General features: G+C 35.9%; 1 protein-coding gene across 1 annotated transcript in view; it reads right to left on the bottom strand.

Annotated features, from left to right (window-relative positions):
* Nucleotides 1-14,010, bottom strand: part of TBC1D12 (TBC1 domain family member 12) — a 62,333-nt gene that overhangs the window by 20,890 nt on the left and 27,433 nt on the right. Inside the window, exons 4-8 of the mRNA XM_029285417.1 lie at nucleotides 8,807-8,922; nucleotides 6,794-6,876; nucleotides 4,104-4,221; nucleotides 3,654-3,760; nucleotides 1,498-1,578 (exon numbers count right to left, since the gene is read on the bottom strand). Of these exons, the coding sequence (XP_029141250.1) occupies nucleotides 1,498-1,578; nucleotides 3,654-3,760; nucleotides 4,104-4,221; nucleotides 6,794-6,876; nucleotides 8,807-8,922 (505 nt within the window). The remainder of the gene's footprint in view (nucleotides 1-1,497; nucleotides 1,579-3,653; nucleotides 3,761-4,103; nucleotides 4,222-6,793; nucleotides 6,877-8,806; nucleotides 8,923-14,010) is intronic.

The raw sequence follows: 14,010 nt of genomic DNA, 5'->3' as shown, positions 1-14,010 counted from the left end.
GCCGCGGAAGTGATGTCCCGGTGCCTGGAGGCCGTGCGAGTCTGGATGGGGAGGAACAGGCTTCGACTCAACCCGTCCAAGACCGAGTGGCTGTGGTTTCCGGCGTCACGTCATAGCCAGTTGGTTCCATCTCTGGCTATCGGGGGCGAGTCATTAGCTCCCGCGGAGAGGGCCCGCAACCTGGGCGTCCTCCTGGATGTTCGGCTGTCTTTAGACGATCATGTGACGGCCGTGGCCAGGGGGGCTTTTTATCAGGCTCGCCTGATACGCCAGTTGCGCCCCTTTCTGGATCGGGACGCCCTACGCACGGTCACTCAAGCCCTCGTTGTTTCCCGCCTGGACTATTGCAATGCTCTCTACATGGGGCTCCCCTTGAGGTGCACCTGGAGGCTCCAGCTAGTTCAGAATGCGGCTGTGCGGGGGATTTTGGGGGCCTCTAGATGCTCCCATGTAACACCTCTCCTGCGCGAGCTGCACTGGCTGCCGGTGGCCTTCCGGGTGCGCTTCAAGGTGTTAGTAACAACTTTTAAAGCGCTCCGTGGCAATGGACCTAGGTATTTGCAAGACCACCTCCTACCAAATATCTCCCTTCGACCAGTCCGCTCCCACAGAGAGGGCCTCCTTAGGGTACCGTCGGCCAGCCAATGCCAGCTGGCGACCTCCAGGGGAGAGCCTTCTCTGTGGCAGCTCCTGCCCTCTGGAATGACCTGCCCCCCGACCTACGTACAATCGCCTCTTCCGCCGAGCCCTGAAAACTCATCTGTTCCATGCGGCCGGCCTGGCATAGTTTTGATTGGGTTTTGTTAGGGGTTTTATATTTTAGAGCAGGCTTTCATGTAATATTTACTGTGATTTTTATTATTGCCTGTTCACCGCCCTGAGTCCCGTAAGGGAGATAGGGCGGTATATTAATAATAATAATAATAATAATAATAATAATAATAATAATAATAATAATAATAATAATAATAATAATAATAATAATAATTATTATTATTATTATTATTATTATTATTATTATTATTATTATTATTATTATTATTTTGTAATAGCCAAAAGAAAGAAGCAAAACCAACTGGGCATAAAAAGTGAACTTCGCATGACTTATAAAACCAGAATCTTACTAAGTTAGTCAGGCTATTATTTGAGAAGAAAGGGGCCTTATGAAGCTTATAACAATAGCTATGAAGTTGTAATATAAAACGAAGATCGTCTAACACAGGGTTGAACGCATCCAGAAATTTCACATAACACTGATTATTGAGAATTGCACTACTACAGAGAATAGATTCTCTACATAATATTTCTAGAATTTTCCTCTTTGACTTTCTCTTTAAGTAAGTAGGAAACACACAATTTTGTCTGCTAAAAGTTCTGGGCTAGGAAATTATATTGTTAAAATCCCTAAAAGTGTCTTTGCACTATAATAAACACTACAAACAGTATATTATGTATTGTGAAATGATAAGAGCAGCTATTGGTACCATTTCAAAATACCTTCGGTATCATTTTCGGTGCCTGTCTCTCCAAAAATCTTCCATCGTTCCTTGGCTCTAGATAAGAAGATTTCATAGAGTTCTGCAAAACACAGCAAAATGTAGCCAAAAATCAAATTTATCATTTTGCAAATTGAATTATGTGATTTCCATTTCAATATTAATTTACAGGTTTTTAAGATCAGAACTTCTATAAATTGACTAGTGGAAGTCTCGGTTTGATGATTTAGGAATTTCTAATCTCCATAATTAGATTCAAGCTCTACTCACCAAAGGGTAAAAAGAGAAAATACAAAGTGATAAATACAAGCTTTTGTTACTATGAATAATGCATATACACACAGGTGGGCCTTGCTTAGCTATTAGGGCTGATACTTCTACCCTAGCAAAGTGATGGCAAAATGTCACGATTGTACCACTTAGCGATGGCAGTTTCGGTAGTCCTAGCTGCAGTTGTTAAGCAAGGACCTCATGTTGAGACAGTGGTTGCACTACCCCATTCAGACCTAGTTCGCAACCTCCTCTCTGACTTTCCCTTTAAGTAAGTAGGAAACACACAATTGTCTGCTGAAAGTTCTGTGCTGGGAAACTCGCATCTCCTGCTTGAAGAGCAGGTGGCAGGCATTACTCAGGAGAGCTTTTGCATAGCTCCGCTTTGTGAACCAGTTGCAACCTTTCTCGGATCATGACTCCCTGTATTCAGTTACTCAAGTCCTGGTCATTTTTCACCTGGACTACTGCAATGTGCCTTACAGGAAGCTACCCTTGACGTTCATTCAGAAGCTTCAGCTGGTACCAAGTGTGGCAGTGAGAGCAGTCTTCGGGCCCCCTGCGATGGCCTGTGATATATGAGATGACCAGACTGAGCCCAAGGGAGGAGTCAAGTATGTCATTTGGAGTCCCTTTGCACCCATTCAGGATCTAGGTCCAGCCCTCCTTGAATTCCGTTGACTCTTTTCTGCCAATTCCATTGACTCAAATCTGCCAATTTGCCTTGGTTTTTACTAGTTCAGATTAAAGAGAGCTAGCATGGAATAAAGTTGTACTCATTTAAACAACCTTGGTTCCTGGTTTCTTGCACCTGACACATATTACACTTCTGCTTAGTGAACTTCACAGACTACTGGTCTGCTTCCAAATGCAGTTCAAGGTGTTGGTTATGACCATTAAAGCCTTTAATGGCATAGGTCCAGGGAAGCTGATGAACCATCTTGTCCTGCTAGGATAAGCCTATCCTACTTGTGCCAACAGAAAGGGCTGAACAATCCAAACTAAATTGAATTATTGCTTCCCATGATTTGGAAAGTAGATTTGTAGACCCTAAAACTGAATTTGCCTTATTAGAAGTATTATTAGATTGCTGATTCACATTCATTTTATAATCAACTACAATTCAAATATCCTGTTCTCATTTATCATGCCAGATAATCCTCATTTCTTGTGCATTCGATTCTTTTTCCTAACTAGAAAACTTTGCATCTATCTCCATTAGATATTATTCTGTTACTTCTAATTCATCTTTCTTATCAGTCAAGAACAATTGGAATTTTGCTCTTGTGAGCTACAGTATTAACTTTACCATCACGTTTTATGCTAACTGCAAATGTAATATATCTAAGTCATTAATAAAAATGAAGAGTAGAAAGTCCAGGACCTAATTCAATGGTATACCATTTGACACCTAATTAAAGTTTGATGAGAAACTGTTGATTATCATTGTTTGGCTCAAACAACCTGGTCATTATCATTGTTTGGCTCAAACAACCTGGTCATCACCTCCCTAGTCACTGAATCACAACTAAGTTGTTTAGAGCTAAAATTTAAAGTATTATAGATTATTACTAGCTAAGTGTATATCATAAGAAATGTTAGTCAGCACCATGTAAGTTTAACGTGTAGAATAGTTAAAAAAAACTCTGATTTTTTTTCATTCAGCCCTATTGATTATCTTTTAAAGAAAGGGCTTCAATTTAAGACAGGGATTTGAGTGCTGCATAATCTCATCATTTATAAGGGAAACACTAGGACACTGAAGTATGACAGCTAATAATGCAATTAATTCCTGGGCAAAATGGACACCATCATACACTCAAGACAACCAAAGGTTGAGCTATGTTGCAGAATATCACTTGAAACTATTATATGCTTCAAACATACCAGGAGTGATATTCAATTCATTTCCTACAGCAAGACTCCAAACCTTTCCACGAACACTTGGAGGTAATCCTTGCCACCATAATTCTCGCACTCGCCTTGTAGAACGCCTATAAACACATAGAAATAAAAGGAGTGTAAATGTAATTGTTTGAGTACTATTAGAAATATCGTAGAAACAAATACAGCAGTAAACTTTAGCTTCACGTGAGAAGCCAGAGATCTTCTATTGGAATTTGCTAGGAATGCTTCCTGCAAGTGTATTGCCTGATCCTTATAAATCAGCATCCACTGCTCTCTTAATATGTGGTCTCTGAATTAAAAAAATAAAATAGCAGGTACAAGAGAAAGAAATTCTATGTTATGATCAATTAAAAGTACAGCTGAGAACAGAAAGGAAAACATGCAGGAACACAAGGAAACCACTTGTATTACCAAGTATTCTACACTTACATGCTCTCCCAATTAGGCAGAATTTCATTGACCCAAATCACCATAGCACTAGCAATATTCTCCTCTTGTTTGAAGCGTTCTTTCATTATTTTCTTCCTTCGGTGAGCTTCTTTAATTTCTATTAAATTCAGAATTTTATTTGCAACGTGATGTCAAAAAGCCATGTTTAAAACAAATATTAGATAATTAAAGGATATGGGCCCCTTAAATATAAATGCTTATAAAATATATACCTGCTTTGTAAAGCAACTCTTAGCAGAGATAATTCTAATTACAGGAATGAATGAATTCGTTACACTGTTGTAGCTCTTTTTTCAATATCAGAAAAAGTAAACAGGTATGTGCAAACTGTTCCATCTCTAGAAAAGGAACATTCCGAGGAATTCTAAAATGTTACGGGTTTTTTTCTACTGGGCAGTTCCAAGAGTGGTATCCAGGTGTTTTCTAGAAGTAGATTTAGAACACCATAAATCACTGCCTTATTTTGGAAGATTTACTGGGGGGGGAGGGGAGGAGAATAGTCCTATAACAGCTGGAATGGTCAGGTGGCATGATCTGGAAGAAATTGAGAACATTTCCAAGAATGTTACATTTCTAAGGATGAAGTGTTTTACCCATATTTTACAGTCAACATTTTGCGACTGTGAAAATCTACATAGTCGTAGTAGATTCTGAATGTCAATTTTTTACGCATCAAGACACAAAGTCTGGCAGATGTCAAGGAAAACTGCTATGGGTGCACTGGTGTCCCTGGACAGCAATACTGTTTTTATTTAAAATAAGTTTTCTTAGATTAGATTAGAATCTATTTCATATCATGAGGCACTGCCCTAACTAAATAATTGTATATAAGTACAGGGATGCAAAAGGAGAAAAAGCATGAAAGAAAAGATCTAATGATTTTTAAAGAATGGGACAACTGCCATAGGTTCCAGCAATGGTGGAGTCCCCATCCCTCATCCGTAACTTAATTTACTATTTCAAAATGAGTGAATCCGTATTATTTCTTAAAATCAGAAAAAATAGTCTATTAAAATATAATGGAAATTATTTCAATTATTTCAATAGTTTCCTATATTCTTGTAGCCATGACTTCAATGAACAAAAAAATGGAAAATCAAAATAAAATGCTGCCTCTGGGTCTCTCAGAATCTTAAAAAGGCCCTCAAAGGTACATTAAAAAATAATTCGTTTCCTGACACATCAGAATATTTATTACTATACTCTGAACCACAACTGTACTTAAATATAGAGATGAAACTGAAGATCACAATCTTGGAAGCTTCCACCTTACCCTGAAAATATGTGGCAATCTACATTAGTTGTTTTATATTCTGTTTTACAATTGTTGAAATACTTATGATATTAAAAATAAGAGTTCTCTGTATGATTAAATTACAGTATAATTTCCAACAGATCAATCCCATTGAAATAAGGAATGGCATGAATCTGGTTTAGTAGCATACTTGGGACTGAAATACTGGAAACACTAATTATAGGTGTTTAACATAATAGCATATGCCAAATGTGCTATATTTTGTACGGCAGTTTGTGCTTCTTTCAGATAGCAAACATCTTGTTGCTAGAAAAAAATCATTCATTCATTCATTCATTCAATTTTATAGTCTTTCCATTTCAGCCAAATGAGTCTGAGTGGTTCTGGGAAGCATGTACAACAAATAATCTCTTTCATGTATATAACGTTCTCCCTCTCTCTCTCTCTCTCTCTCTCTCTCTCTCTCTCTCTCTCTCTCTCTCTCTGTGTGTGTGTGTGTATGTGTGCATGTGTGGGTGGCTGTTAACTAGCACCTCTGGTTTGTCATCAAAGATGATCAGCTTGACAAAGAGGGTTAAAGAGCAAATCATGAAGTAATTTAATATTTACGTTTACAGTACATCAAACAACATAAAAATTTCAGGTTATACAAACAATGCACACTGCAAAAGATATAAATATGGTTTACTCATGGAAGGAGATGGCTGCTTTTTGGCTTCAGAAAGGATCTACTGAATGCTACTGAGAAAGATTACTGTGGATAGAAAAAAGTGGACTTCAAGTCCATTTTCATGTCCATATTCATACACTGCACATTTTATTTGTTCAATGTGTTTTGTGTGTGTGTGTATATAAATTTATAAAACCATCTAGAAAGTCATGCTACAAAATCTCTCAGCATAGTCTGCAAACAAATATGATTTATCTCTTTATCTGTGTGACCTTGGGCCAACAAGGTCATCACATAGAGTAGTTGTTGCTGGGGGAAAATAGGAAGAAGGTGTACTGGATATGATCGCTGTCTTGAGTTATTTGTAAAAATAATAAAGACAGGATACAAATAAATAATGATATATTGTGTCCATGTGTGCATATATTAGAAAACATGTGTTTTAAAAAGCTTTACCTATATCTTAGTTTATGAATATTCATACTCACTAATGAGTAATTATAACTCAGGTTTCAGTTTTAAATATGATACAATCAATCAATCATGGAAACTAAATTTTCTGGTTTATAAATTCTCCTTTGTGGCATACACGTGGTCCTGAAGTAGTAAAAATAATCCACAAGACTTGAAAGAATGTTGTTTTAACTTTATCCGAAGAATATAAATAGGATAGTGCCAGTTTTTAAAGTTTGGTTAAATCTGATAAAGTACATAATGGACTAAATATTATTAGCTCAGGCATACCTCTCTTTTTTGCTTCCGCCACCATTTCATCATATTCTTGTCTGTGACGTAAAGCCTCCTCCATAGATTTTGCGGGAAGGTTCCTGAAAAGAATTTTAAGTACTATATAGATTAATCAAATTAAAGTCTTGTTAAAGGAATGCTAGAATGGTATTACAGATCCTTCATTTTACAGATTGTCACCAATAATTTACATAAGAGCGTATAACTAATGTTTTAGGAGCAAGTCTAATTACAAATAATGGAACAAATTATAGTTTGGACTAAATGGTCTTATGCTAAAAAAATGTTTAGTTTCTAGATTCAATGCAAGGTGTACATCAAACCAATTTGTTCTCTGACAAATTTGGACCAAGGGTATTTGAAGGATAATCTGAAATGATACGGGATTATAATTGCTCTCTCTGAAAGAGACCTGAAATTACTGAATAAGAGTGCTGAAAATTGTTTAAAGTATAAAGATATCCTATCATTGGTTCTGAGGGGACGTGGGAAAAACATACCAGTGCAGGTATGTGCGGAAATAAGACCAAAAAGATAATGGTACCATGAAACCCAAGAAATAGACCACTGCGATATAATTAGTCTCCAGTGCACTAGGCAACATCACTGTTTTCATTATTCAGCTATACATCTATATTTGAGAACTGAGCCTATTCCAAAGCATTCAAAAAATAGGGCCATACCTTTTCCACACAAACTTTATATTATCCATTCTGACATCCTTTCCTCCTTCCTTGTATAAAATAATTCACTACTCAAGCCCTGCAGCTCCAATAAGTTGCTTTTCATCTAACTCCTACTCCAATCACTCAAATAATTTACTCCTTCCCTGAAGTCATAATATCCTCCCAACCCAAACTTAAAAGAAATATTCAAGGACTTTAGAAAGTGTTCTGTTGTTATTCTGATTAGAGACAGGAAAGATTTGAGAGAAAAAACTGATTAGAGGATTTTAAAAAAAAGCTCTCCATAAGGAGAAGAGATGTGACAGCATTACATATGTGGACAAGTAGTAGTACTTGCCTCATGCAAAGAGACAGCTGCAAATTTGCATGCTTTGGTCCCTAACAAAAATCTTTCCAAATATGTCACCAGCATTAATACTGAAAGAGTAAGGTATAAAGCACCTGACTGTCTACTTCTACTCTTACTAGCAGTTTCACGCTTCATTAAGTGTTATTTTATAAACCTTTGATTGTTTACTTCTTTATCTACCCAAGTAGTCTAACCTTCTCACTTGACATCAGCCAAAAGGACTCTTGATAGATACAAAAAATCAAACATTCTGAATCCTTAACATATAGATCTTCGACATGTAAATGTTCTGAATAAATTCAAAATAAATGAGCAACAAGTTACTTCACCAAATCAATTTGAATTATCGACTCCATGCAGAGTAGACACTATTTATTTTAAAGTGATAAAAATGCAGGTTTTATTATTTAATCTTAGTTCTATATTTCAAAGCTTTGTTTCAAAATCAGAGTTCCAAAGAAAGCATTACCAGTTGCTTTAGAAACAGGATTATTTTCAGTAGCGTGTCAATTGTACAAAGTATAGTTCCTCAGATATATGCTAACATTAAAGCCTAATTCTTAGGTGGTAAAGTTGTACCCATTTAGATTTTTAAATGGTTTAAGCTTAAAAGTAAAGCAGTATTAGATTGTACTCAACTAGAACATGATGGTTAGCTAAAGAATTTTTTTTTCAATTGATACTTATTAAAATTAAGATTTTTTTTGCAGTTCCTATTAAGATAAGTTTTAGTTTTCCTAATGTGAACAACTATAGAATGCCTTTGTTTTAAGCATATATGTATGTAGGTAAGCATATAATTATTTCCACTGCATATATTTTTGTATTATATTCACAAAAAAGTAAGTTTTATTATTTTGGGAAAGGGGAGGCACTGTGTACTACAATTCAAGCATAATTTACCTGAGTCCCTATCTTAGCTTACTTTTTGATCTGACACTGAAACACTTGTAAAAAGAATCCACAGGGACTTACGATGGTCGATCCTCCAGAATAAGAGCAGTGGTTGAAAGTGGCTCAAATTCAAAGTGTCTACGCCTTGTTGCTTGGGGTGCAGGTTTACACAATTTTCCTATTCGTGCTTCATATTCCTAAACAAAATTAAATAATATACTTTTACAGATTTGTAAATACAATAACCTGCAGAGTTCAGATTCTACCAGCTATCTATTGAGATCAAGTGATTTAAATTTATGTCAGGTTCATTTTAGATAAATAGTGGTTGCCACGAAGCGGGGTTAATTTAAGATTAAATAAGAACCATTGCATCAGTGCCAGAGAGAAATGTAGTTCTGACACTACAACCTACAACAATATTATGCAAGCTGAAACTTATAAGCAAAGAGAAGGAAAGACACCAGGAAAATAACACTTTCCTAGTTCAGATGAAATAAGAGTACAAGGACCTTGAATTCACACTTGCACCATTGTCCTCCTCCAGCTTCACTGAGGATGGAGTGAGAATATTTTCCTTCCATTTTAAAGTAATTGGACTGAAATATAATATATGATTTTAAATTCTGATTTAAAAAGCTAACAATCAAGCTGCAATGCCAGAACAGCATTACTAGAAAATGCTACAGCCTAAACAATGGTCCACCAAAAAGATCTTCTGAATATGCTTACATTGCTACAGGTAGTTGTTGACTTACAACCGTTTAACTACGGCCTTGGAAAAAGTAACTTAAGACCTGTCCTTGAAGTTATGACTGTTGCGCTACCCCTGTGGTTGTAATTTGGACACTTGGTAACCAGCTTGTATTTACGACAGCTGCAGTACCTTGTGGTCATATGATTGCAACCTTCTCAACTCGCTTCTGACAAGAAAAGTCAATTAAGGAAGCTGGATTCACTTAATCATCACCTTAGTCACTTAACAACCGTTCTAAAAATCAAGTCTTAACAACTGCAGTGTGTAGTGACCAAAATTCCAAGATACAGATACCTGTATCTTTTCTACATTTTGTATGCCATGTTACATGTCTAAGTCTAAATCTTCAATCTAAAATAAATACAGGTAGTCCTTGACTTACAACAATTTGTTCAAAGTTAAAATGGCATTGAAAAATGGGACTTCTGACCATTTTTCACGGTTACGCCCTCTGCAGCATCCCCATGATCATGTGATTAAAATTCAGATGAAATTAAAAGACTGAAACTCAATTAAAATGTAATTTGGGCACTGTTTTCTGTGAGGTCAAAGGAGGGGAAAAATTCTAAACCCTGAACTCCTTATGTAGACTTTAATACATGTGACAAAATGAAAAACAATCCAGCTATATGCTTTGTAATAAAGTAGTGCTATATATTTTAGATAAAATAATGCTTTAAGCTAATATTGTTATCTCATGACTTTTTAAATTAACACCTGCTAAAAACAGACCAAGTAATGTTCATGTTCAGCTATATATGCAACACAGTCTCAAGGAATTGAAATATATTAACCAAGAGGAAAAATATACAATATATTATATTCCCCCAGACTGTGACATATTGGTTTTCTTATTTGACATTTTGTTTTCAAGAAGAAAAATCAGTTACAAAGCAATGGTTGCATTCACACATTATATAATCCAGTTTTAAATGATAATTTTCTGGAAGAAGCTACAAAAACTAGGAATTATACAGATTATACTAAACTATACACTATAATTTTAAAACCACAGTGGCTAATGTTACATAGCACATAAATCTAAACCACGGAAACCAAAGGTAAATAAACTTGGTCCTTTATATAAATCAGATCTATGACTAATACAAGATGATACACATAGCAGAGCTGTTAAGAGTTCCTAATTTGAAGGGCAAAATATAAGGCGAAGCACTATAGGTACGTAACAGGCTTTGGTAGGAATACATTAAAGCAGCTGTAACTTTATCTGGGTTTGCACAAGCTCCCTCTTCAACTCACCTAGAATCTCCAGAAAAAAAACACATATGGTTTAAGAAATTTCTGAGAAATGTTATGGGGTATACCCACCCATGCTCCAAATCATGTTTTGTGCTTTGAATTCAAATTGCTGTACGTCTGACAAGCTGTCTTAAACATTTCCAAGAACTAGTAAGTCTAGATTAAAATAATAAATCTAATCCACATTATATTCCTTAAATTCTGTTGCATTATATCAGTCAGATCTTTGAAATATGATTGATTCCTCAAATGTCCATGAAGATGCTATAAGCAGGATGCGAAGCTATCCATTTCCTGAATGTACTTAGTTGGCAAGATACGCTCCGGAGAATCATGTTTGCACATCACAGCTGAACATTTGCCACAGCTTTTAATTTGTACACTGTAAGCATTTCAGTTCATGTGTTTCGTGTCTACTGCGTTAGGGGAAATGCCAAGGGTAACAGCTGCACAGCCTCAGCAAGCACCATTGCTACAGATATGTAGCAGAAAATAAAGTTCTCCTAATTCCACTGAGATTTACTTAGTTTGGAGTTTTTGCTCAAAGAAATTTGGCAATGTGTTTCCTCCCATTGCCTTTTTCTGCCCTGGACAGAAAACTATACTATACCATAAGCATTCAGGCAGGAAATGTCTTGTTTTTTAAAAAAATCTCTATGTCTTTTACGCTCTTAGAATTCTTAATGCTGCTAGTCCTTAAACAGAAATATTGGATTCCTTAGATTAAAAAAAAAACCCTCCCTTTTTATGACCCTGTAATCCCTTAATTCAGAGTAGCGTCAGGGTGACTGGATGGAGCTGAGCATTTACTGGCTGGATGCCCTTCCTGATACCACACAGAGTTTGCAGCAGATATATTTTCTTTGTGCCTTAGGAGAGAATTATCTGCCAGTTACCTAGGACTGAACTCTCAACCTTCCAAGTTGGGGGGGGGGGCTAGCGTCTTCACCACTATGCCATCAAAACGCTCCATTGGATTCCTTAGATTAATACTCAGGAAATAGACAGTTTGCTAGTGCTGTCTTGTTTCATCTATCCATTACCTGCTGGAAACAGACATATCAGGAGAACTGATGGAAGTCCCAAAGCTTTTTTGATGTAAACCATAAAAAATACAGTTTAGACTTAGAGGAATTCTGAGTCAGATACTAATCCAATTTCTTGCACCTTTATGTATGATCCTTTCTTGACAAATAGAAACTTGAGTTTGAGTTCAAATGAGGAATTCTAAATTTATTAATTATTCTATTTAATACGTCACTCTTCCCAGAGTAGAATGCAAGGAAATTTCTGTCTGGACTAAAATGAATATTCAAAACCAAAATCAGGTCTTCCTAAAAATGAGACACTTAATTCCAAAATTTGCACTTCAGAGAGAAAATGGTGGCATTTAGCAAAGGGACTTTGGTGGATAATAAACAGGCAGTCTGCACTGCCATGGATATGGCAACACGCTTCCAAAAAGAGGAAATGAAGATAACTAAATAAAGTAACAGAAATCAATCAACATGTCTCTTTTTTTGTAAACAATATAGCTGTACAATGTTTCAGATACACTGAGGTCTTCAGATAGTGCAGGGACATCTTTCTTTGCAATGTGCATGCCAAATATTTTTTTTCCTTTGAATCCAAAGTACTAAACAGTCCTAATAAGAAGCATCATTTTAAAACTTCTGATAAAAGAGAGATGCCCTCAAGTCAATTTCAATTCTTGGCAGCTACACAGCATATGTACATAAAATGGTTTGTCGTTTTCTGTTTTTTTTAAAAAAAAAAAACTAGTTCCAATCTAGTCTATAGCTCTATGACTTCTCCATAGTCTTCAACTCTTGTAAAGATATTCACAAAAAAATCCAAGTATTAGAAACCCCAATACTTGCCATCATCACCCCACAAATTCTCTAAATCTTTCATCTTGTTATCAAGATTATTATTTTGGCTTCATGGAAAGTCACAAAATAAGAAAAGCCATCCAAATATATACAGAATTGAAAAACCAAATCAACAAAGGGAAAGCAGAGAGTGAGGAAAAGAAAATATTGTGGCAAACCTGAGCTCTCTTGCATTTGTAAACATACTGTCATGGTTCCAACAAATGAAACTCGACAGATGAAACTCTTCAAAAAACTTTGAGGCATTGTTTACCTTAAAGAATCTTTATCTGAGTAGCATAGCTTCCCCACTTACATAGCAAAGCCAAAATCTGAATTCCCCTCCCCTGAGCACATAGTACCAAGCACAATTCCCTCCTCTAATTAACAGTCATAAATCACATTCTCCAATTAGTCTGAAATGCAGGCTTTCCCGCTTGTTCTCCAACCCTGCCATTTCTTATCATCTCTTTTTTCAAAAAACCTTGGTTCTCACACTATTACAATATTGTTATGTCATACTCCTCCCATACACATTCCTCCTCCTCCCCCCCATTATCATCTAATTCTAACTCTAATTCTAAGAGTAAAACGTAAGAAGGAAAATGGCTGCATCTCCATATGTTGTCAAAGCAAGAACATCCGATGTTAGCAGCATTGACACATATGTTGTAATTAACCCACTTTATTTCTAATTCTGATGTATCTTAAATGGAATATATAATATTTTTGTCAAATACAATGAGATACCAATAACTCTTACACTATGCGACTTTCTATTAAAGCCACTGACAACCATTAAACAGAAAGGAACAAAAGATATTAAACAGCAGTTGAGAAGGTCTAAATATTGAATTCAGTGGGAATTCAAATCAAATTTCTCAAAAGGCTAGACTGATGTGTGGCTTAAGACATTAGTAAAAATTTAAGACACAGGTAAAACTTAAAAACATTAGGAAAATTTTGCTTAATTTGTTGCCTAATAAAATAGTCACACTGCTTCTGAAGAGGGCAGGATCAGGTTTCTAAATAAAAAGCTAAGTCTAGTTATTCACATTCTCATTTGTCATCACATCCCTAACTGCGATGTGTGCATTACATTATTAGTTGTCACTCATTCTTTGTAATTAAAAGATTTATTTTGTAATTAGTTACTGTATGATTTTTTAAATAAATAGATTGCTTTCTTCTGAACCTCTGAACCTTAAGGAGAGAACAATTATAAAATTGACCTGGAAGGAGTGAACAGTTTATGTAGGAGGAGTGTTTTGCTTGAGCCTAGATGATCAGAGAAACAACTATTCTTTTAGCACTTTCCTTCAAATTATAAGAGTATAACTGAAGCGTTTAACATGTTCAAATCTAACATTCTTTTTCTTTCACCAACTCATTTAAAT

The sequence above is a fragment of the Protobothrops mucrosquamatus genome, unplaced genomic scaffold (assembly GCF_001527695.2).
Source record: "Protobothrops mucrosquamatus isolate PMUCROS unplaced genomic scaffold, P.Mucros_1.0 scaffold1644, whole genome shotgun sequence".
In the NCBI taxonomy this organism is placed as follows: Eukaryota; Metazoa; Chordata; class Lepidosauria; order Squamata; family Viperidae; genus Protobothrops; species Protobothrops mucrosquamatus.
Note: the sequence above shows the minus strand (reverse complement) of the source record. Positions and strands in the feature narration are given on the sequence as shown.